The sequence below is a fragment of the Mustela erminea genome, chromosome 7 (genome assembly GCF_009829155.1).
Source record: "Mustela erminea isolate mMusErm1 chromosome 7, mMusErm1.Pri, whole genome shotgun sequence".
Classification (NCBI taxonomy): Eukaryota; Metazoa; Chordata; class Mammalia; order Carnivora; family Mustelidae; genus Mustela; species Mustela erminea.
In genome coordinates, this window is record NC_045620.1 from 115,110,712 (window position 1) to 115,129,690 (window position 18,979).

An 18,979-nucleotide genomic window follows, 5' to 3' on the forward strand; every position below is an offset into this window, starting at 1 on the left:
TTTTATGCATTCCCAGGATCGGTGTAATCTGCCCAAATATATTTTTCCATAATACATTTTCTGAAGGCAAAAGTCGTTCATGAACTTAAATGTCAGTTAAGAACACAAGGTTTTGGTCCAAGTCGATGTGCTCAACACTTCTTCACCCATAGCCATTTCCTAAAGCATGAACACAGATTTCAGAATCCAGCCCTGATCTTTGCCCTCAGACCTCTAGCACATAGACCTCTAACTACTTTCTCTGTGGGATAATCTAGAGTATAATTACTTGAAGGTGATACAGGTCCTCTGTTCTGTCTGACATTTGTGGTTGAACTAATGTTGAGAAAACATTGGCTGTCTTGTGGCTGAAGGCTGAAATGGAATCCGTATTTTGGGTGACTAATAACAATGGTGATAAAAGAAAGACCATATAGGTTCGAAAACAAAAGATGTTGACAGTAAATTTTACAAGAATGTCAGAAAGTGGCACAGCTGTGTTTAATTCACGGCATCATAAAACTTGCCTAAACTTAAATGACTTTTTGATGTTTACAGTTACCTTTCAGAAAGGATACATGAGTGGCGGAAGGAAATTAGAAATTTTACAGTGGCGGGAAGTTCACATCAAAATTTCAGGGTGATGTTCTTCACACTGTATTGCAGTAAAAATAGAGAATGTGCTACACCCTCTTCATATGTATTTTTGCAGGGAGAATGCTTATCAAAGCATCTCTTGAGGAAGTCATCGTTGCCCACTACCTGTGAAGAGCTGAATCATTGGCCTCTTTTAGCAGATGGATAAAAATTTAGAACTCTTGATCTTAGCAGTGGCAGCTAAAATACTTATTTTAGTCTCTCTTCCATGGTAACGGGAAACGAAACTAGAGAAGACAGTGTGAACTAATGGATAGAGTGTTGGACAGGAGGTTAGGAACCTCTGTTCTGTTCTATTCCCAGCCTGCTACTGGGTTGCTATGTAAACTAAGATAAGCCAGTCACCCTCTCTGCACCTCATATTTTCCATTTGTGGAAACATAGGTAGAGACATTCCGTACTTCGCTCTTCACAAAGATACTGTGAGCACCAGCTTCCTCTGAAGAAGTTCATACTATCTTTTGGTTAAAAAGAACTACAGAAAATAGGTCAGTGGCCCTGTTCCTTTTTGATGACACCCTGACCACCTTCTCATAAAAGTTGTCGCCTATCTGAGCTGCAAAGAAAGGATCATTACAATGGGCTTTGTACTGCATGGAAACCAAGATGGCGACCCTGGAGCCGGAATGCCAGGGTTTGAGTCTTGGGTCCATCACGTGCTAACCTCTACAATCTGGGACAAGTGAGCAATCCTAGATTTCCTCATCCATAAAATGGGGAAAATGAGAGCACTCATCTCCGTGGAATGGGACGGAGCTTGAGGCATTTTAAGGAGCATTGCAAACATATGGACCCATAATGCACTTTACAGAAGTGTGTAATGACTTTCATCGCCAGGACAAATCTTCATTATTATCATGGCAGGGAAGGTAAAGTATCACCTTTGGTGTTGGTGTCTTCTAGGCTTTTCTTCCCAGAATGGCCGCTCGCTCTTCCTGCTGACGGCTTGTGTCTGACTCTGCCACTCCCATTGGCCCTGGGCCCCGAGCTCCTAGTCACTATTATCCATCATACCTGTAATAATTGAAGGAGTGTTCCCTGGAAGATAGGAAATCCAGATTTCAGAAGAGTTGCAAAATGGAGAGATAATTGACAGTTGGAAGCTATGTCCTGATTTTTACAGAAGGTGAATGCAGAAAACACAAGAGGAAATAGAAGAATAGTTAACAATTTACATGTTGTTGATTAAACCTCTCCTGTCTGCTTTCTATAGTGGTAACCATCAGGGAAGTATAACGGGAGGGTACCAAGAAATAAATAAATTACTCAAACGTAAAGAAAAAGAGTTTTTTGGATTTTCAAAAACCTAAATAAAAATCTTTCTGTTTCAGGGATTAAAACCATTAGGAAAGTATAAAAGTTTAGGGTTTGATGAATATTATTGATTTTTTTTTTTTTTTTGGCAACTTACTGTAGTGTGGGATTTCAAAGATTGAATAGCGTCTAAGAGGTAATCATATGTTTCATTGATTTTTTTTTTTCTCTTTTTATTATTAGAACCAACCTACATCACAATTGATCCGCCTGCATGCGGGGAGTTATCAAACTGTACGCTGACAGAGAAGGAGTGCGTTTATGGTTTCAAACTTGATCACAATGGTTGTCGAACTTGTCAGTGCAAAAACAGTAAGTATACAGAAGATTGTGCCTTTTTTTCTGGGCCTAATAGGGTACTGTCAAAGCATATTATGTGATTGAATATCTTTTTCATTCCTATTGATGACATTCCCTTAGCAACCTGAAAGAAGAAAAGAACATTTATACCTAACACCCCCAAATACGTAGTCATTTGGAGGGAAAGAGGTGCTCCTTTATTCTTCCTTGTGTTCGGATACTCCCTCCTGTCCAGCTGCATCACGGGGGCAGCCCCCCAGGCTGTGGAGGACACGTCTTTCTAACCCCCCAGTCGGTGCTGTCTCTGACACCATTGCTGGGGTCATCCAGTGACAAGGCGGTCACCCACACAGAGGCTGTCACATACCACGTGTGGCAGCCATAATTCTCAGAATGTGCCTCACACTGTTTATCCCAGCTCTCTTCCATGTAAATTCCAATCATGTCTCGGGCCCTGCCCTCTGAAACTCTAGCCAGAGTACATTGCATTGCTCCCACGGGGGTTGTGGGGGGGAATGAATTGCCCTTCATGTTTAAAATGATTTTGAATCCCCCTGATTCTTCTGCTAGAATAAACATCTTCAGTCCTCTCCGCCATTCTGCACGTTACGTTACCTAGTTTTTAGAACTTTCTTGGTCCTTTCCATCTTTGACGTTCGTACAAACCGTCACTATCTTTATGTCAGTGTGTGGCCCAGAAACAAACAAAATACTTCAGAATTTGATCTGATTTGCGCAGTGCTGTGGTGTGGCCTAAGTTTGCATTAGCACTTTGAATTACACATTATGGGGCAATCCTGAGTTTACAAGTTGCAGAACCTGTAGGTGCTTCTTACATCAGCTGCTGGTAGGTGGTTCTTCATTCGTTCTGTATTTGAATATTTAATTTTTTTTTTTAATGATACAAATACAGGGCCAAATTAAACAAGATATTATCCTGAGAATTTTAAACCATTTTCCAACTATTTGGAATGTTTTCAAATCTTCATGATGTGATAAGCATAACTTGAGCATCCTCACCCCAACTACTGAAGGAGAATAAGTTGTGCAGAACCAAGGACAGATCCCCATTGCACAGAAGACCTTCCTGCAGAATGAAGCATAATCCTGCCTCCCTCAGCGAGGTCCCTCAGCCAACATGTCAGCTCCATCTCCACACGAAAGTCTGGAAACACTCCCATCTGTATCTTCTCTGGCATCAAAACACACTGTATTTGTAGCACTCTTTTGCCGGAAACCCTATTTTAAACATAAAATGAAGTTAGTGGGGCACGGCTTGTTCTTCATGAACATACAGCGACTCCTGGGTGGTCATTGCTTTCCTTGCTCACAAATCAACATGTTTAACAGTTCTTTCCGAAGAACTTTCAGTTGGGAATGTCCAGCTTGGTTTCTGTAGTTTTGGAATCCTTTGTCCCTTTTGAATTAACATCTGGTGGCCTCCCTGAGTTTTCTGAAATCTCTTTTTGTTCCCTCTGATCTCTCAAACATAGACAGTGCTTCTATAATAAGCAGGTTTTCCATGAGCCTCTGGATATTATTATCCTGGGCTCCGAGCCTTGGAATTACTTATGTAGATAGATGCTTACTTTCTGATTTATTAGTTATCTTAGGCTTTATGTCCTCTTAACCTTAATTACCCAGCACTTTCTTTTATAAGAATACTTCTGATGAAGAAGACAGACACTGAATAGGAGTTGAGTAATTGAGTTTTTTCCATTCACGTGTCCCCATCACTCTGCCTGCCTCCTGGAGTTGGTGCTAAAACGGAGTTTACAAAACTGTTGTTGGGACCCTGGTGGTTACCATCTTTAAATGTCCTAGAAGCCTCCACGCATCGGGGCTGTCCTGTTTGGAAAACTAAATTCGTTAGGGAGCTGCCTTGGCATCCACGTATGTCTGTGTAACTGGCCAACTTCGTTGTTGTTGTTTTGATACCAACACAATTTGTATTGTATTGTGAAGAGTTTATATATTAACAGTTTTCAACTTTCTTGAGCTACACAGCTCTCTGATCATGGGAGCATACCCGAATTATTTTCTGAACTTTTTGAAGTCTAAAAATACAGATTTCCTCGCGCCTGATCCCCCCGCCTCCCACCTTCACCGGGGCTTTGCTGTTAGGAACTTTTTCACCACGTGGTTATGCTTATATAAGACCCCTGGCACTTGACAAAGAGCCCTTTGTAGTTAAGTCCAAAGAAACGATTTTCCTCCAGTTGTCATTGAAGCGAGTCAAAAGTGGATCACTGGCTTTTTGCAGGGTGGCTGTTAGGACAATTCTGCTCTGCCTGTCTTTGCAGTCGTGTTGCCTTCCGGCTTTGTGACAGGAATGTGCATGTATACTGACTGCCTGGCACCTACAGTTCATTAACATGCCAGAAGAGATAGGTACGGGAGACTGTTGCATTTTGTGTCAGTGGTTTGGGTTTTGTTTTTTTGTTTTTTTGTTTTTTTAAGATTTTATTTATTTGACAGAGAAATCACAAGTAGGCAGAGAGGCAGGCAGAGAGAGAGGGGGAAGCAGGTTCCCTGCTGAGCAAAGAGCCCGATGCGGGGCTCGATTCCAGGACACTGAGACCATGACCTGAGCCGAAGGCACAGGCTTAACCCACTGAGCCAGCCAGGTGCTTCTGTCAGTGGTTTTTTTAAAGAAATCTTGATGGCAGTTCATTATGTGCAGATTTTACTTAGTTGGAAGCTAGATCTCTGGTCTTATTCTTCTTTCCCTCCTCCTTCCTTTCTTCTTCTGCCTCATGTAATAGAGCACCTGCCAAGTTCTTGGTCCTGTACTTGGTGTTCATGCCACAAACGTGAATACAGTATAAGATGTCCTCCTGTAAGCAATACACTAATGAAATATCACCATTTCAAGTCAAATTCTGTAACTTACAAATCCTGTGAAAAGGAGGCTTTGGTCTTTCATCCAGGCACATGTTCGCACCAAAGGTGGAAGGAACGGACCCATTTCCCAGGGCCTTGCTGGGCGCTTAGCAGGCGTTGGTTGAGCCAGTGAGCAAGGAGCCGTCAGAATTGGGGACGCCATCGGACATCATTCTTATTTAAGATCCCCTTCTGTGTTCTTGCCATTCTGACCACATATCCATTTTATCAAACTGAGATTCTTGACCTGGGTTAGTCTTTTGCCGTCTCACTTGCTGCCACCTGGTACCTAAGGACATAATTAAACACCAAGTGGCATTGTTGGTTTGTCTGTATCCTACAGAAGTGTGGTCATCAAGCAGTCTGTTCTCACTCCCGTGTCGTTAGTGACCTGACACCTCTGGAAGCCACACCTTTAAGAGGGGAGTCAGTAAACCAAACTGCCCAGATTGTTAGTTGTCAGACCCCCATCAGTGTTCGCCCCTCACACCCCTCCCAGGCTCCGGCAGGAGACTGAGCCACATCTCGCTGATCATGACAAGTCGCTCAGAGCCTCCGTGTCCTCCTCTGTAAAGGGCAAATAATAATACCTAACTAATGGGTTATTCTGAGGACTGAGTAAACTAATGAATGCAAAACTAGCTTTACTAGCCAACATATGGTAATTGTCACTCTGTTTACAGAAAATGATCGCTGTTTTCCAATCCGTCCACTTCTGAGTCAGCGCAGGCTGGCTGATTTGGAAAGCCCCCGGCTTCCCCACCTTTGCTCCAATACAAACCTGCCTCTGCTTCTTCCTGTCCTCCAGGACACTCCCACGAACAACTTCCCCTTTACCTTTTAATTTTAACTGTCAGATATTCTCATTCTCTTTCACCTAGTTTTAGAAAAAGGAAACTTCCTTGCACTGAAAGATGGCATAAGTGTGTTCTCTTTCCCATTGCAGCTGCTTGGTAAATACTCAATTTGTCTGAATTTTGTTTGCATCCATCCAACAAAACCCATTTCACATGCTGTGGCCCTAACCATCCATACCTCAGTTTTCTCTTAGGGATTAGACCTTGTTTATATAAACTACAGGCATCAAGATTGCTTAAAATCAGACCATTGCCCAACAGATAGAAATTTCTCCCCTGTTCACTGCTTTATTATTCATTCACCCTTTTTTCATCTAGCATTTGTTGACTGCCTACCATATGCCATGTACTTAGGGATATGCAAAAGATAAAAATGGACTTTATCTTCAACTAATAAGAGACTGTAATGATATTGCAGTTTAAGCGTATTATACACATCCACTTTAGATCGAAACTTTTAGATTGAAATTAAAACCCAGTGTTAACAACTCCTTCAAAAAATAAATGGAAGATATAGGACAAAATATTCTCTTGTGTGAACATACCATAGCTTTGCTACTTTAACCTGTAACAAATAACATTCTTCTACCACTGCCCAGCAAAGTAATACATCAAAGGCATACAGAGAATTTAAATTATCCCTGATTCGTTTTCCCATATTTAGAATAAAGAAAAGAAATATAGGGGTACCTGGGTGGCTCAGTGGGTTAAAGCCTCTGCCTTCGGCTCAGGTCATGATCCCAGGGTCCTGGGATCGAGCCCCACATCGGGCTCTCTGCTTGTAGGGGAGCCTGCTTCCCTTCCTCTCTCTCTGCCTACCTCTGCCTACTTGTGATCTCTGTCTGTCAAATAAATAAATAAAATCTTTAATTTAAAAAAAAAAAAGAAATATGGTAGAAGACGTTTAAGTACAAGAGCTACGAAAGTTAAAACTAAAATCATTTCAGTGTACTGTTAGTAACCTAATACTTTGTGGATACAAGCTATTAATAACATTACTTTTTAACTGAATAGACACACTACACTTCAGCTTACCGTGTGAACTATATGTAGTAAGTGACATCTGTATCAATTAAATGCCATCCATCTTTTGGCATCTTATTTTCTACAACTTTAAATCAAGTGGATTTGACTGGATTATTTTTAACTTCTCTTCCAGTTTTAACATTTTGTAATTCTATAATAATGCTTTTATTTAGAAGCTGATGCAGGCGTAGCAAATTAATGGGAGCCAGAAGAGGAAGCCTTCCTACTTTTCATGAAAAACTTATCTTAATCTGGCATCCAGGGAAGGTTGCGGCAACAAATACAGGGAGGCAGACTCCAGGCTTCCATTTCATGATGACTCAGAGCCAAAGTCATAACTAAAGCCCAGATTCAAGACTGGGACAAGCATTTGTAGTGTTGCATTTCTTTATTTAATTATCTCAGCACCTTTGTGGTGTTCCTGACTAACAGGTTAGTGGGAATTGCCAGTGTCCACGAATATGGACAGAGAAGGGACACTGTCACATTGGGTTCCAAATGTAGTTACGTGGTACTCACTTAACCTGAAGGACAGGTACAGTTGTGTCATATTTTGGCCCCGGGAGCTAACAGCACTTTTTCTCCAGAGTAAACAGTTGACTGCATAGCTGCTGTCCGCTGACTGACGCACAGGCTGTGTACTTTGCCGTTACTTATCACTTTCTCTTCAGTGGTAATTCTCCCCAATAGATTAGGAAGCATTTTTAGATCTCAGTAAAGTCATAATGCTAAAAAATTCTGAACGTAAGGCCACCGTTCTTTCTTTCTTGCTACCTTGAGTGGTGTGCTAAAGCTCCTCAGACAAACTTATTAAAACCCCACTCACCTATAAATAAAGTATTTCTGCTTGGTTCTGCTCTTTATGTAAAGGTTTGCCTCGATGATACATTTATCATTGAAATGATACATTTATTAAGAAAAATTCGTAATTGATACATGGACCTAGGACCACCTTATAGTCTTTAATATTCTTCCTTTCTGAGTTAGAATATGGTATTTTGAGATGTGTAGCAGGTGCCAGTGTTTTCGAAGATTTTAAGTACCAGCAGAGTAAGTTTTTCCATTTTGTTGTTTTTCTCTTTCTACGGCAGCCTCGAGAGTGGAGGAGTAAATAGCAAGAACCTTGATCAACTCATTCATTCAGCAAATGTTTATTGAATGTTCATGCCAAGCTAAACACCGTGATGGCACATAGGCTGTATAAAGAAAGAAAATAAGGCCCTACCCCAGAGCCCTCTTCTGATAGGGAATAGAACGGAGACAGGCCCGGTCCACAGTGTTGTGACTTAAAAATTCATGGAATAGAGAAATCGGCTTACAACTTTGAATTCAGTGTCAGAGGAAAAAAGGTGGCTGTGAATGTCTTCTCCCTCCTCCATCATCCCTTAATGACGGAAAGAAAGGAAAACTGATGACCTTTCAAGTCCTATAATTACAAATTTTTAAATGAGCCATTTAGAATTTTGCTTTTAAGGTTGCAAATTAGTAATCAGTTGCTTCGCAGTGTGATACAGACCCACAGGGTTATATTAAATATGTGTAATGAAAGGTTTATGATCAGGACAGAGTAGAAAATTATACCATAAATCACATTTTCCTCTCTAAAAGATAGCAGATTAAATGTTCGTGTATTGCCAGCTAAGATTCACAAGAAGATGCTCTCTTAAAATATTTGTGCAAACCCTGAACCCATCTCACCTATTAATTGTAGTTCAGGGTCTAATTTTAGATGATAAACAAGGTTTGCGTGTGGAGGGGATACGTGCGTTTTCTTTTTCTTAGTGACATGCATTATTTACAACATATACGCTTTAAGGGCATCCAAATAAAACAGATTGGTTATTCTGACAAAAATAGTCTCTTCTTCCCACCTTGCCGGCCCATGCAGAGCAGTCACCAAACATTGCCGCACTATTGCCGTCGCTGTGTCAAACTCTTTACATTTGATTGACTTCCAGACTCTGCATTCAATGCAGACAGGCCACAGGTTGCTTCGGCACACCATCCCGCATGCTTCTCTCACCTGAATGTTTGTGTTCCCTACATCACCCTGCAGAGCCCTACCTCACACCTTCGGAAATCTTCCTAGAAGACATTGGTGAAGCTGATCTCTCTAGTACTTCCTTTCACCTGCCACTGTAGCTCCCCCCCTCGCCTTGTTTAAATTCTAAAATAATGTTACTGCTCACTAACAGGACACACATCACACCAAACTCTGCTAGGAGTGGAGAGTTTGAACATTTCAGATAGTGGATAAAGTTTAACGTAGACGTTTTGGCACATTTCATTTTGTATCATGTTGTTAGACTTGTTTCTCTTTAAAGAAATGCTTTAGGCCGCATACAATTTGCAGTGTCCCAGGATCATGTGTAAAACTCCTAAGAGAAAACATTGTGTGAACAGTGAAGAATGTGTGTTATCCTGAGTGTTTAGTAGGAGCAAAATATATAATGCCGTTGGGGTGTAAGTGTCTCTCTCACATTTTAACAGTAAATGGTGATCAGTAGTTTGAGGAACTCATAAGAGCAAGTTTCGTGAAAAAACAGCACTCTGTCTCATCCACACCTCCAATTGTCGTTACCAGCCTGCTCTTGAGCACCAGATGGAGATACACTTCAGAAATCTATTTTTCTGGGCTTTATTTTCTGGATTCTGGACTAGTACCAAGACGTGGGTTACGTTGGGATTACCATGGAATGGCGGCTCCATAACTTTTGAGCATTCCTCATGCCATAGTGCAGTCCAGTATACAGTCTAGCATATAATGTAGGCTAGTACAGTCCCGGCTAGCATTCGTGTCTGCGGAAGAGGACCGGAAGACTAGGGGCAGGACCCGACGTGTCCACAAGTTCACCAGCACCTCACACCCTCCTCTCTTCACAGGGGAGGAGCTGTGCTCGGGCCTCAAGCGAGGCTGTACCTTGGACTGCCCTTTCGGTTTCCTGACTGATGCCCACAACTGTGAGATCTGTCAGTGCCGCCCACGGCCCAAGAAGTGCAGACCCATAATCTGTGACAAGCATTGTCCGTTTGGATACCTGTAAGTACTTCCTGACCCAGAAGCTCCCTTCTTAATCATCCGTAACTTAAGGAAACGTCGAACTTATTTTTGTTAATTGTCTCGTGCGTGTGTGACGGGATCAGGGATGCGTGGAGTCCAGAAGACCTGTTCTCCTTTGTTCAGTGAGTCAGAGAGCAGCAAGGGGCGGGTTTTACTCTTACTCTTTGATGAGAGTGGGCCAGAGACTCCTTCTGCCACTGTCCTCTGGGCCTCTTCTGTGAGACTTCCTCATGGCAGGGGCCTTTGGACAGGGCCTGGGGCAATGGAATTGTCATGAGACCCGAGTATTGCACGTGCCGCAACTTTTCATCACTGTCCCAGTGACTGCAGGGCAGTAATTTACTTACTGATGTGTACTTTTAAATCAGCGGACAGCCACTCAGTGGCCATGCGGAACGTGCTTATTTGCCACACCTCCCTGTCTTATCCTGGGTCTGGTCTGTAATACCTTTTTCTTCATGTAGCAGTGCCTTTTATGTATTTCCTTAGAGATAAGAACTTGTGTTATATTTTCAAAAATTCTTTGTTGAGCCAAACCCCATGAAAATCTAAATTATTCCAGGTGGGAAAGGCAGTTCACATTTGTTTAGAGTCTGTACTAACATCTATTTCTGCCTTTGTATTAAGATAGTTCCTTAAAAAATTGTCTTTCATAATCTTGCTTTATCAGTTTTTTTCCTTAAAGATTTATTTATTTATTTGAGAGACAGAGAGAAAGGCACACGCATCGCGCAGAGGCAGGGAGCGGGTCAGAGTTAGAGGGAGAATCCTCAGGCAGACTCCCCGCTGAATGCGGAGCCTGACGCGGGGCTTCATCTCACGACCCTGAGATCATGACCTGACCCAAAATCAAGAGTCAGCCAGCCACTTAACCGACAGAGCCACCGAGGCACCCATCTGCCTTTCCAATTTTTAATATATTTGTGCAATGCTAGTAATTATGAAGAATGTAGATTCATCATCTCATCCCTGCCATCTTTAAGTTACCATTTTTATGGTTCCTCTTTGGAATTCAGTTTAGCGGGGATTGGGGAATCTTTACTCTAATTTTGGGATAAATGGAGAATGTTCACTATCCTTAAAATGTCCCCAAATTAATAAACCGTCATTGCTCTTAATCCTAAAATATGACTATGATACCAGTAAAAGTATAATTATTTCTTAGCTTCACTTCTAACATACAATAAAGTATTGTTATAGTAAGAATAACTATAACCACCTGCTGCAGTATTACGACAGCTCAGAATCAAGGTTCAAATCCAACCTTCACCTTGGAGAGCAATCCCTTAGAGGACTGTGGAGTCCGTGTCATGTTCCTGCCGGTGAGCACATTCAGGAGGAGCAGGTAGACCACCACCACAGACAAATGAGGACTTTATCGGCTAGAATGTGTTTCAAGGACCGCGTCTGAAGGAGAAATGTAGGCCAGACACCATATGGGAGTGTTGGGATGAAGGCAGCCTTCCGTGCCCCTTACCCATACCTGCTGAGTGGACTGTCCCTCTGTGTGTGCAGCCTTCCAAAGGGGTGGGTGGACAGGTGGAGGGGTATCTAAAGGAATGAACAACAGATCAGGTAAAGCCTTGATAGACCTTAAAAATGACTTACCTGTCATGAGTATGAATAATTCATTTAATTTGCTCTTCTCATCATGTTGACCTAAATACATAGACGCTAGCACCCAGCTCTCATTTCATCTAGCAGATTGTGGTTTAATTGTCACTTGGACAGTGGTATACCAAGGGTTTCCCATAGAGCTGTCTCCTCTCAGAGTCTCTTGATTTATCCAAGATGAAAAAGAACAGGGCTGTGTGTGTGTGTGTGTGTGTGTGTGTGTGTGTGTGTATGTGTGTGTAGTTGAACACCACTGTTGCCACTTGGGGCTACTTGGGATGAAATCACAGGGTAAATAGAGTAACTCCTTCTTGTCTGAGGCCTAGTAAGCCAACTAGGGCAAAACCTGCAGAGCAGATGCGGAGTCTAGGAGAAGACTCCATCCAGCGGCTGGTGGACAGGACCCAGAGTAAGCGCCTCTGTAACAGACAGGGACATTCTCCTTTTACAGAAAAGGAATGTTTGTTAAGAATTATATTTTTTTTCCAAAAAAATCTTCACTTGAACTACTAGGATGTATTTCATGAACACATATTTATTTATTTAACATCCTCTTTCCAGTCACAAAATGTAGGCACTGCGGTTTATTAAAGCGCAGCCTTTTCCTTTTATCCCACATGCTTCTTTATACCCTGTGTACAGAGCGCTGTTCAGCTGATCAACTCCTTCCCAGCTCGTGAGATCATGAGTGTACTTGGATTGCAGGGCTTCTCAGAGCTTTTATTCTTTATTAGTCTTGGTCTAGCATTCCCAGGTCTGTGGAGCCTCAGGTTCTCCTGTCTGCTCTGAGGTCAGTAAAGTGTTCATCGGCACTGCTACTGGTGGGGCACCTGGGTGGCTCAGTTGGTTAAATATCTAATTTCAGCTCAGGTCATGATCCCCAGGGTCGTGGGATGGAGCCCCGCAGTAGCAGGGTATCTGCTTGTCCTTCTGCACCTTCCCCTGTTCTGCTTGCTCTCTTGCTTTCTCTCTTTCAAATAAATATCTTAAATCTTTAAAAAAAATATTTCTACTAGTGTCTGAAATTTCTCCAAGATTGTGGTCATGTGAGGCAGGCTTACCCTGACAAAAGGAGGACTTTGGCCCCCGTGCTGTCCCAGCATTGACCAACAGTCTGCCCTTCGCCGTCCCATTCATGGAGTTATGCATTCATCTTTTTTATATTACGGTACTACTTTTCCTAATTAAAACAACAGTCATGTCTTTGAGGCTCCGACAGTCACATCCCAGAATCACATCGCTCCTTGGGCAATTCTAAACCTTGGCCACAGGAGGGTGGTGGTCATGGCCATGGAGAGCTAATTACACATCACTCCACAAGTTTTTGAGAGCCTAAGTCAAGTCATTCTGCTTAATAGTAGCATCCCTTCGACGATCCTTGGTCTGAGCGCTTGATCATCACTTGAGACTCGGATTTTCTGACCTCTGACATTTTAATTACCCAGGAAGAATAAGCATGGCTGTGACATCTGTCGCTGCAAGAAATGCCCGGAGCTCCCATGCAGTAAAATCTGCCCCCTGGGTTTCCAGCAGGACAGTCACGGCTGCCTTCTCTGCAAGTGCAGAGGTAAGTGCGAACCCATGACACCCCCCTTCCCTCCTCAGAGCAGCCAGGGCTCAGACACAGAGAACAGAGGACATCATGTAAATGAGACTGGTTCAGTGACAGTTGTCTGCTCAGACACAAATGTCACTCTCTGTGGGCCCATCCCTTTTCTTTCCATCTCATTGGTATAAGAGCTCAGAGTAGAATTTAAAGCAAGCATGTGACAGACAAGCACATTTGACCAAATGAATGACTTCTTAGTTCTTCAGTTTTACCCATTTTAGGAACATTAGCCTAGAGCACCTTTACCTTGACCCTCCACAGCTGCTTCTGTCTAGCAGCAGCTGGATACAGTTGATACCACAGAGAGCCCTTGGTGGGGCCCGTGAAGGCGGGTGTGGCTAAGCAGCCTGCTTGTCTATTTTCTGGTAACTCCATTTTCCATGAGAATTTAAACTTTTGAATGAGCACATGCCAGCCTCCGTCTCCACATACGCACAAATCCTGGGCATACATTTTGTCTGGGTCTTCCTGTTCAAGACATCCCTGAGGCCCCTCGAGCGTGCACCCTGAGTGCCATTTCTGCTCTTACCCCAGCTCCAGCCTGGCCACCCACCCCAGGGTGCTTTGGTTGTCAGCACGATCCACAGATTCAGGAATAAAAGATCCTGCAAGTTTGTCATGTGGTTTTTTTTTTTTTTTTTTCAAAGTTAGGCAGTTTTCACCCTTAGTGTTTTTAAGGGGTCAGAGTAAACAAAAATCTAGTCCCTGCTTTGATTATTGCACTGAACAAACATCTGTTAGTTTCAAGAGGCCCAGGATTTTCCCACTGGGTGACTCCAAGAGTGATTATTCTCCATACAGTAAACATATGCGTACCATTTGCTATGAAATCCGTGCTTGTCTACTCTACAAAATATGAGGACGTAGAGGGAAAGGGGTAAAAAGCAACTGCAGTCCTGTCAGAGGTTAGCATATTTGCAGGGTTTTTTTCCGATTTTTCTTTTTTCAAAAGTGAGAGCCTGTTCACTTCTTGTCACGAGCCTTTCCCGTGTCATGAACCGTCCTTTATACCCGTGATTTTCGGTGGCTGGGTCGCATTACCTGTGAGGGCACTACAGGCTGTTTCTCCCGTGCAGTGGCTGCTTCTTTACCAGGCTGCCTTCTGTCTGTCCAGAGGTCCCTGCTCCAGCCGGGCCACCTGTCCTGTCAGGCACATGTCTGTCCATGGACGGCCGTCACCATAAAAATGAGGAAAGCTGGCACGATGGGTGCCGGGAATGCTACTGCCACAGTGGACGGGAAATGTGTGCTCTGATCACCTGCCCGGTGCCTGCCTGTGGCAACCCCGCCATTCATCCGGGACAGTGCTGCCCGTCATGTTCAGGTAAAAGCTGGCTGCCGTCTCGTGCGCTCCCTAAGCAAATTACTTCTGCCTTGCAGGGCCTCATCACCTCTGTGACTCTGGGGGACACGCAGGGGACGACCCTCGGAGCACACTGCCGCTCTCCGTGGCTTTTGTCAGCAACGGCCACAAAGTCAGCCAGGTGCTATCAAAGATTTGCCAAAGACCAGGGAAAATGCTCAAACCCTAAAACGACTCTCCTCGTTTTTTTGTTGGTTTACTCAATGATACTGGTCTTTGACCTGTATCTTTGTAAAGGTTTGCAGACCTAATGCTCTTAAACTCCAGCTCTCCGTTTGACAGATAATATATTAAGGCTGAGGGGTATAGTTAATTGGAAAGGATTGATGCGAACTTTATTCCATAAAAGCTTATTACTTACAAAGGAATATTTGAGAGGGAGAGAATTATCGAAGTCTTTGGCTGTTGCCCCTTTTTAAATGAACGGCTGTGTGGTATTCCTGCCAAATGGCGGTATTTAGAGGGCCCACACGTCCCAAACATTTCAAATCCTAATGATGGTAATCAAGAGATGTTGCTAGAAGAACAGATGAGATTATGTAACTCATGGGGGTCTGAATTACAGTTGTCAATAACAGTAATTATTACCATAATCCCTCATTTAGTGCCTTTCATCCAAAGAGCTCAACATAGTCTTACGTTTATTATTCCTTCCTCTCTGCAAGCTACTTGAGTTAGGGGAAAGTGCGCTCAGACAGTTTTTCGTTTGGAAAAACAGACATAGAAATGCTAGCTCTCTTACCCAAGTCAAATAGTATGCCCGAAGGCCAGGGAGAAATGAAGTCTTCTGATTCTTGCATCACATCTCGTAAAGTTGGAATGGATGTGCTATCAGATTTCAGAGCCCTAATTACTTCTCCTCTGATCAGTCCTGCCCCACATCCCCCTGCGGGTGGATCCACCGATGCAGTGGGTTACATCAGGAACCTGAAACCTGCCTTTCTCCAGTAAGGCAGGCCTGCCCGGAGAGGGAAGGTGGCCCCGTCTGCCGTGACCAGGGTGAGGAGAGGGACACTTGATGTCCCTGTTAGCTCTGAGTGTCTGCACCCCTCAGTAACTAAGGTATCAAAGTGACAGACAGCCCCATACCCCTGTAGAGGATCAGATTATCATGTTTGTTTTGTTTTCCCCATAGTTCAGTCCTTTGTGTCCATATTGAAAGTTTCCTTTTTCACACTTTTTTTAGTTAAATATGAAAAACCACTAGTGTCCATTGACACAGAAGATAAATGAGCAGTTTAATGAAACAACTCTATGTTAACTCTTTGGAGAAGGAAAAATCATTTGTTCCAATGAAGACCCCATGCTTTAATTTTAGGCCTGAGTGTATGGAGTGTGGATTGCACCTGCGTCTTTGCTAAACTTGTACTGAGTGAAGAGGTCTCAGCCAGACTGGTTCAAATGCAGAGATGTTACTAAGAACAGATGATGGACTTAAGAATTGGAAGTCAGTGGAACCAAAATGAGTTTTCTCTGTTACAGAGATAAGGAAAATTCTCCTGTAATACGCACAGGATTATTGAAGTATTATTTCATTGGTGAAAATCTAGATATACGTGTATAAACACACACACACACACAGATACATGAAGATACGCAGGTATCCATATCTATTCTTACATTCTCCTGAGAGACCCCAGAGCTGTTGCATTCAGGGATTCCTATTTAAATATTTTCTCCCCTTTTCCATTCAGGGATCAGCTGTTTTCCTTCCTGGGATGGGTGAGCAGCTCCTAAACTCTCCTGATAGAAGATTTACCAAATGATACTGTTTCGCAGGTGTTTTCTCTCTCTCTCCGTGTCTCCTGCTGCTCCTGTGTTCGCCATGAGGCACGGAGTAAGGCAGAGAGGTGAGCGAGAGAAGACTCCACAAACACGCATCGCTGTCTCCTGGCCACTGCCCTACATGTCAGCGTGTGGAAGGGCGCTAACTGAGGGTGCCTCTCTCAGTCCTTTGTGAAAGAAAAAGGCAGTAGCAGTAAGGGGGACTTTTCTAACATTAGTTCAGAGCTGCTTTGTCGAAGTTTTGGTCTTCTCTGTAAACCATGCGTCCCCACTCCTTTTCATCCCGATTTTCTTCCTCTCCCCTTTGCTCACGACTGCAGAGTTCGCTTGGGTGGCTTGTGCACATCAGCCCTGGCTCGTGTCCCTTCCCCGTAATGGGTTCATGCACAGTTCCAGTCTCTGTGTTCTGTTGAGACAAAGCTGTAGACACAGTTCCCTTCTGGAAGTCAGCCCACACCACTGCATGTTATCGAAGTGCTTGACTCCCGTGCTGACCACCACTTTGAATGTCACTGCAGGGAAGCTTCTCAGAGATTCCAGTTCTGAGCACCCCTGCACAGACAGGGTGGCTGTCCTGGAACCGGTTTCCACTGAGCCCCAAGCATGAGCTGGCTACTGTGCCTCCGGACTGCTCCTCGGCAGGGTTCACCACTGCCAGCGCTCTCTTGACATGCTTGTTGTATTTGGATTACCCGAATATGCTTAAGGTCCTCATACTGCTTGTTTCCCCGGCACAGCCTCAGGGCAACTCCCAGCACCTCTGCAGACATGTAAACATTCAGTTCCCTCTCTGTTATTATCATCTCACCAAGACACCAAAATCGCCTCTCTTCAGAGGAAAGAAATCATAGTTATCGCGGGTCTCTGGGCCTTGACTGCTCCTGATGATGACATCGCCAAGCAGATGTTTAGTCTCAGGTGAGGGTTGCCAGACTGTTGATTCTGAAAGAGCATTCCTGTTCAGTTTGCTGGTGGCTGGTCTCCGCTGGGGTGCAGCCCACTCAACAGCAGGATGGATTTCCAAGTATCACCGTCCTCAGGATCTCAGAGCTAAAGAAGAGGATGGGGCACACAGATCAGTTGGAAGTCGTGTTTAATCTGGAGGCATAGCCGTGATCCAAAAGAACAGTCTTGGGTTCAGATTCCTTGTCTGGCCTTAATACTGAGACCTCTGTTGTTCATATGTAAAACAGGAGCCTAGCACTACCTTACAAGGTCAGTGTAAGGAATAAATAAATAGGGCACTTAGCATGGAAATTGGACCACAGTAAGCATTCAGTGAGAGATTGCTATTCTAGACACTTCCACACAGTCAGAGCTGCCCTAAGAGGCCCTGTTCTCTTCACGACAGGAAGTGTCCTCTCCAGGTAATTGAATTCCCTTATTGGATTCTGTCATTATTGTTGACAGACTGGAACCACTTGAACCTCCCTTCTTGAAACCAGCTCTTCTGCTGTCACCTTCTGTTCTGTGCATAGACTGTTTCCTCACTGTTGTCTTGATAAGAGCAGAGGGAGCCCCTCTATGGCCACTTCTCTGTCCCTTCGAGCAGACAACGCCAGGTTCTTCGAGAGCTGGTGAGACTGCAATTGAATAATTTCCTGTGTTTTCATTTTCTGTCATTTCCCAGATGACTTTGTGGTACAAAAGCCAGAGCTCAGCACCCCCTCCATTTGCCACGCCCCTGGAGGAGAGTACTTTGTGGAAGGAGAGACGTGGAACATCGACTCGTGCACACAGTGCACCTGCCACAGTGGGAGGGTGCTGTGCGAGACCGAGGTGTGCCCGCCGCTGCTCTGCCAGAACCCTGCACGCACCCAGGACTCCTGCTGCCCGCAGTGTACAGGTGACTGCGCCGCGCCCTGCGGCGCCCTGCGACGCCCTGGGGTGGGGGAGGCTGTGGCGCAGGCGCCGTCATGGGGCGGGACTCACGCACCCTGTGGAGCCGCACGGGGCGGCGGCGCGCCAACCCCAGTGGCGGGTAACCCGGGCAGGAACCTCTGGCAGCCAACTTCCCAAATTCGTTCCCTTCTGTCAGCCACAGATGTATGTAATGAATGTGCCTTGCATCTGCCGTGCCTTTGGGGGAAAGGAAGATGGTTTCTTTTTCTGCCATTCCTTTTTCTTAACTCTGCATCTCAAGAGACAGCCCTGCTGCACCAAATCATTCCCTATGATTTTGCAAAGGTGAAAAGTCGTCTTTGTCTTTCACAGATGTGAAGAGCAGTTATTGATAAGTCATGTAAATAAAATTCTTGGGGCGCCCAGGTGGCTCAGTTGGTTAAGCAGCTGCCTTCAGCTTGGGTCATGATCCCAGGGTCCTGGGATCGAGCCCCACATCAGGCTCTCTGCTTCTCCCTCCCCCTCTCCCTGACGCTCTGCTTACTTGCGCTCTCTCTCTAACTCTCTGTCAAATAAATAAAATATTTTAAAAAAATAAAATAAAATAAAATTCTGTGCATGTATAAGGGTGGCGAAGATACTTTTGAGAATGTTAAACAGGAAATTGCTAAAATATGCATCATGTTCAC

At 44.1% G+C, this 18,979-nt stretch overlaps 1 protein-coding gene across 7 annotated transcripts in view; it reads left to right on the forward strand.

The window, feature by feature from the left end:
* The window catches only part of CRIM1 (cysteine rich transmembrane BMP regulator 1), a 188,885-nt gene that overhangs the window by 135,741 nt on the left and 34,165 nt on the right, over positions 1-18,979 (forward strand). For 6 of the 7 annotated variants that reach the window (XM_032352989.1, XM_032352988.1, XM_032352992.1 and 3 more), the window contains 5 exons: positions 2,134-2,262; positions 9,900-10,056; positions 13,137-13,258; positions 14,415-14,624; positions 18,079-18,294. In XM_032352989.1, the coding sequence (XP_032208880.1) occupies positions 2,134-2,262; positions 9,900-10,056; positions 13,137-13,258; positions 14,415-14,624; positions 18,079-18,294 (834 nt within the window). The remainder of the gene's footprint in view (positions 1-2,133; positions 2,263-9,899; positions 10,057-13,136; positions 13,259-14,414; positions 14,625-18,078; positions 18,295-18,979) is intronic. The other variant, XM_032352991.1, reaches the window with a different exon arrangement.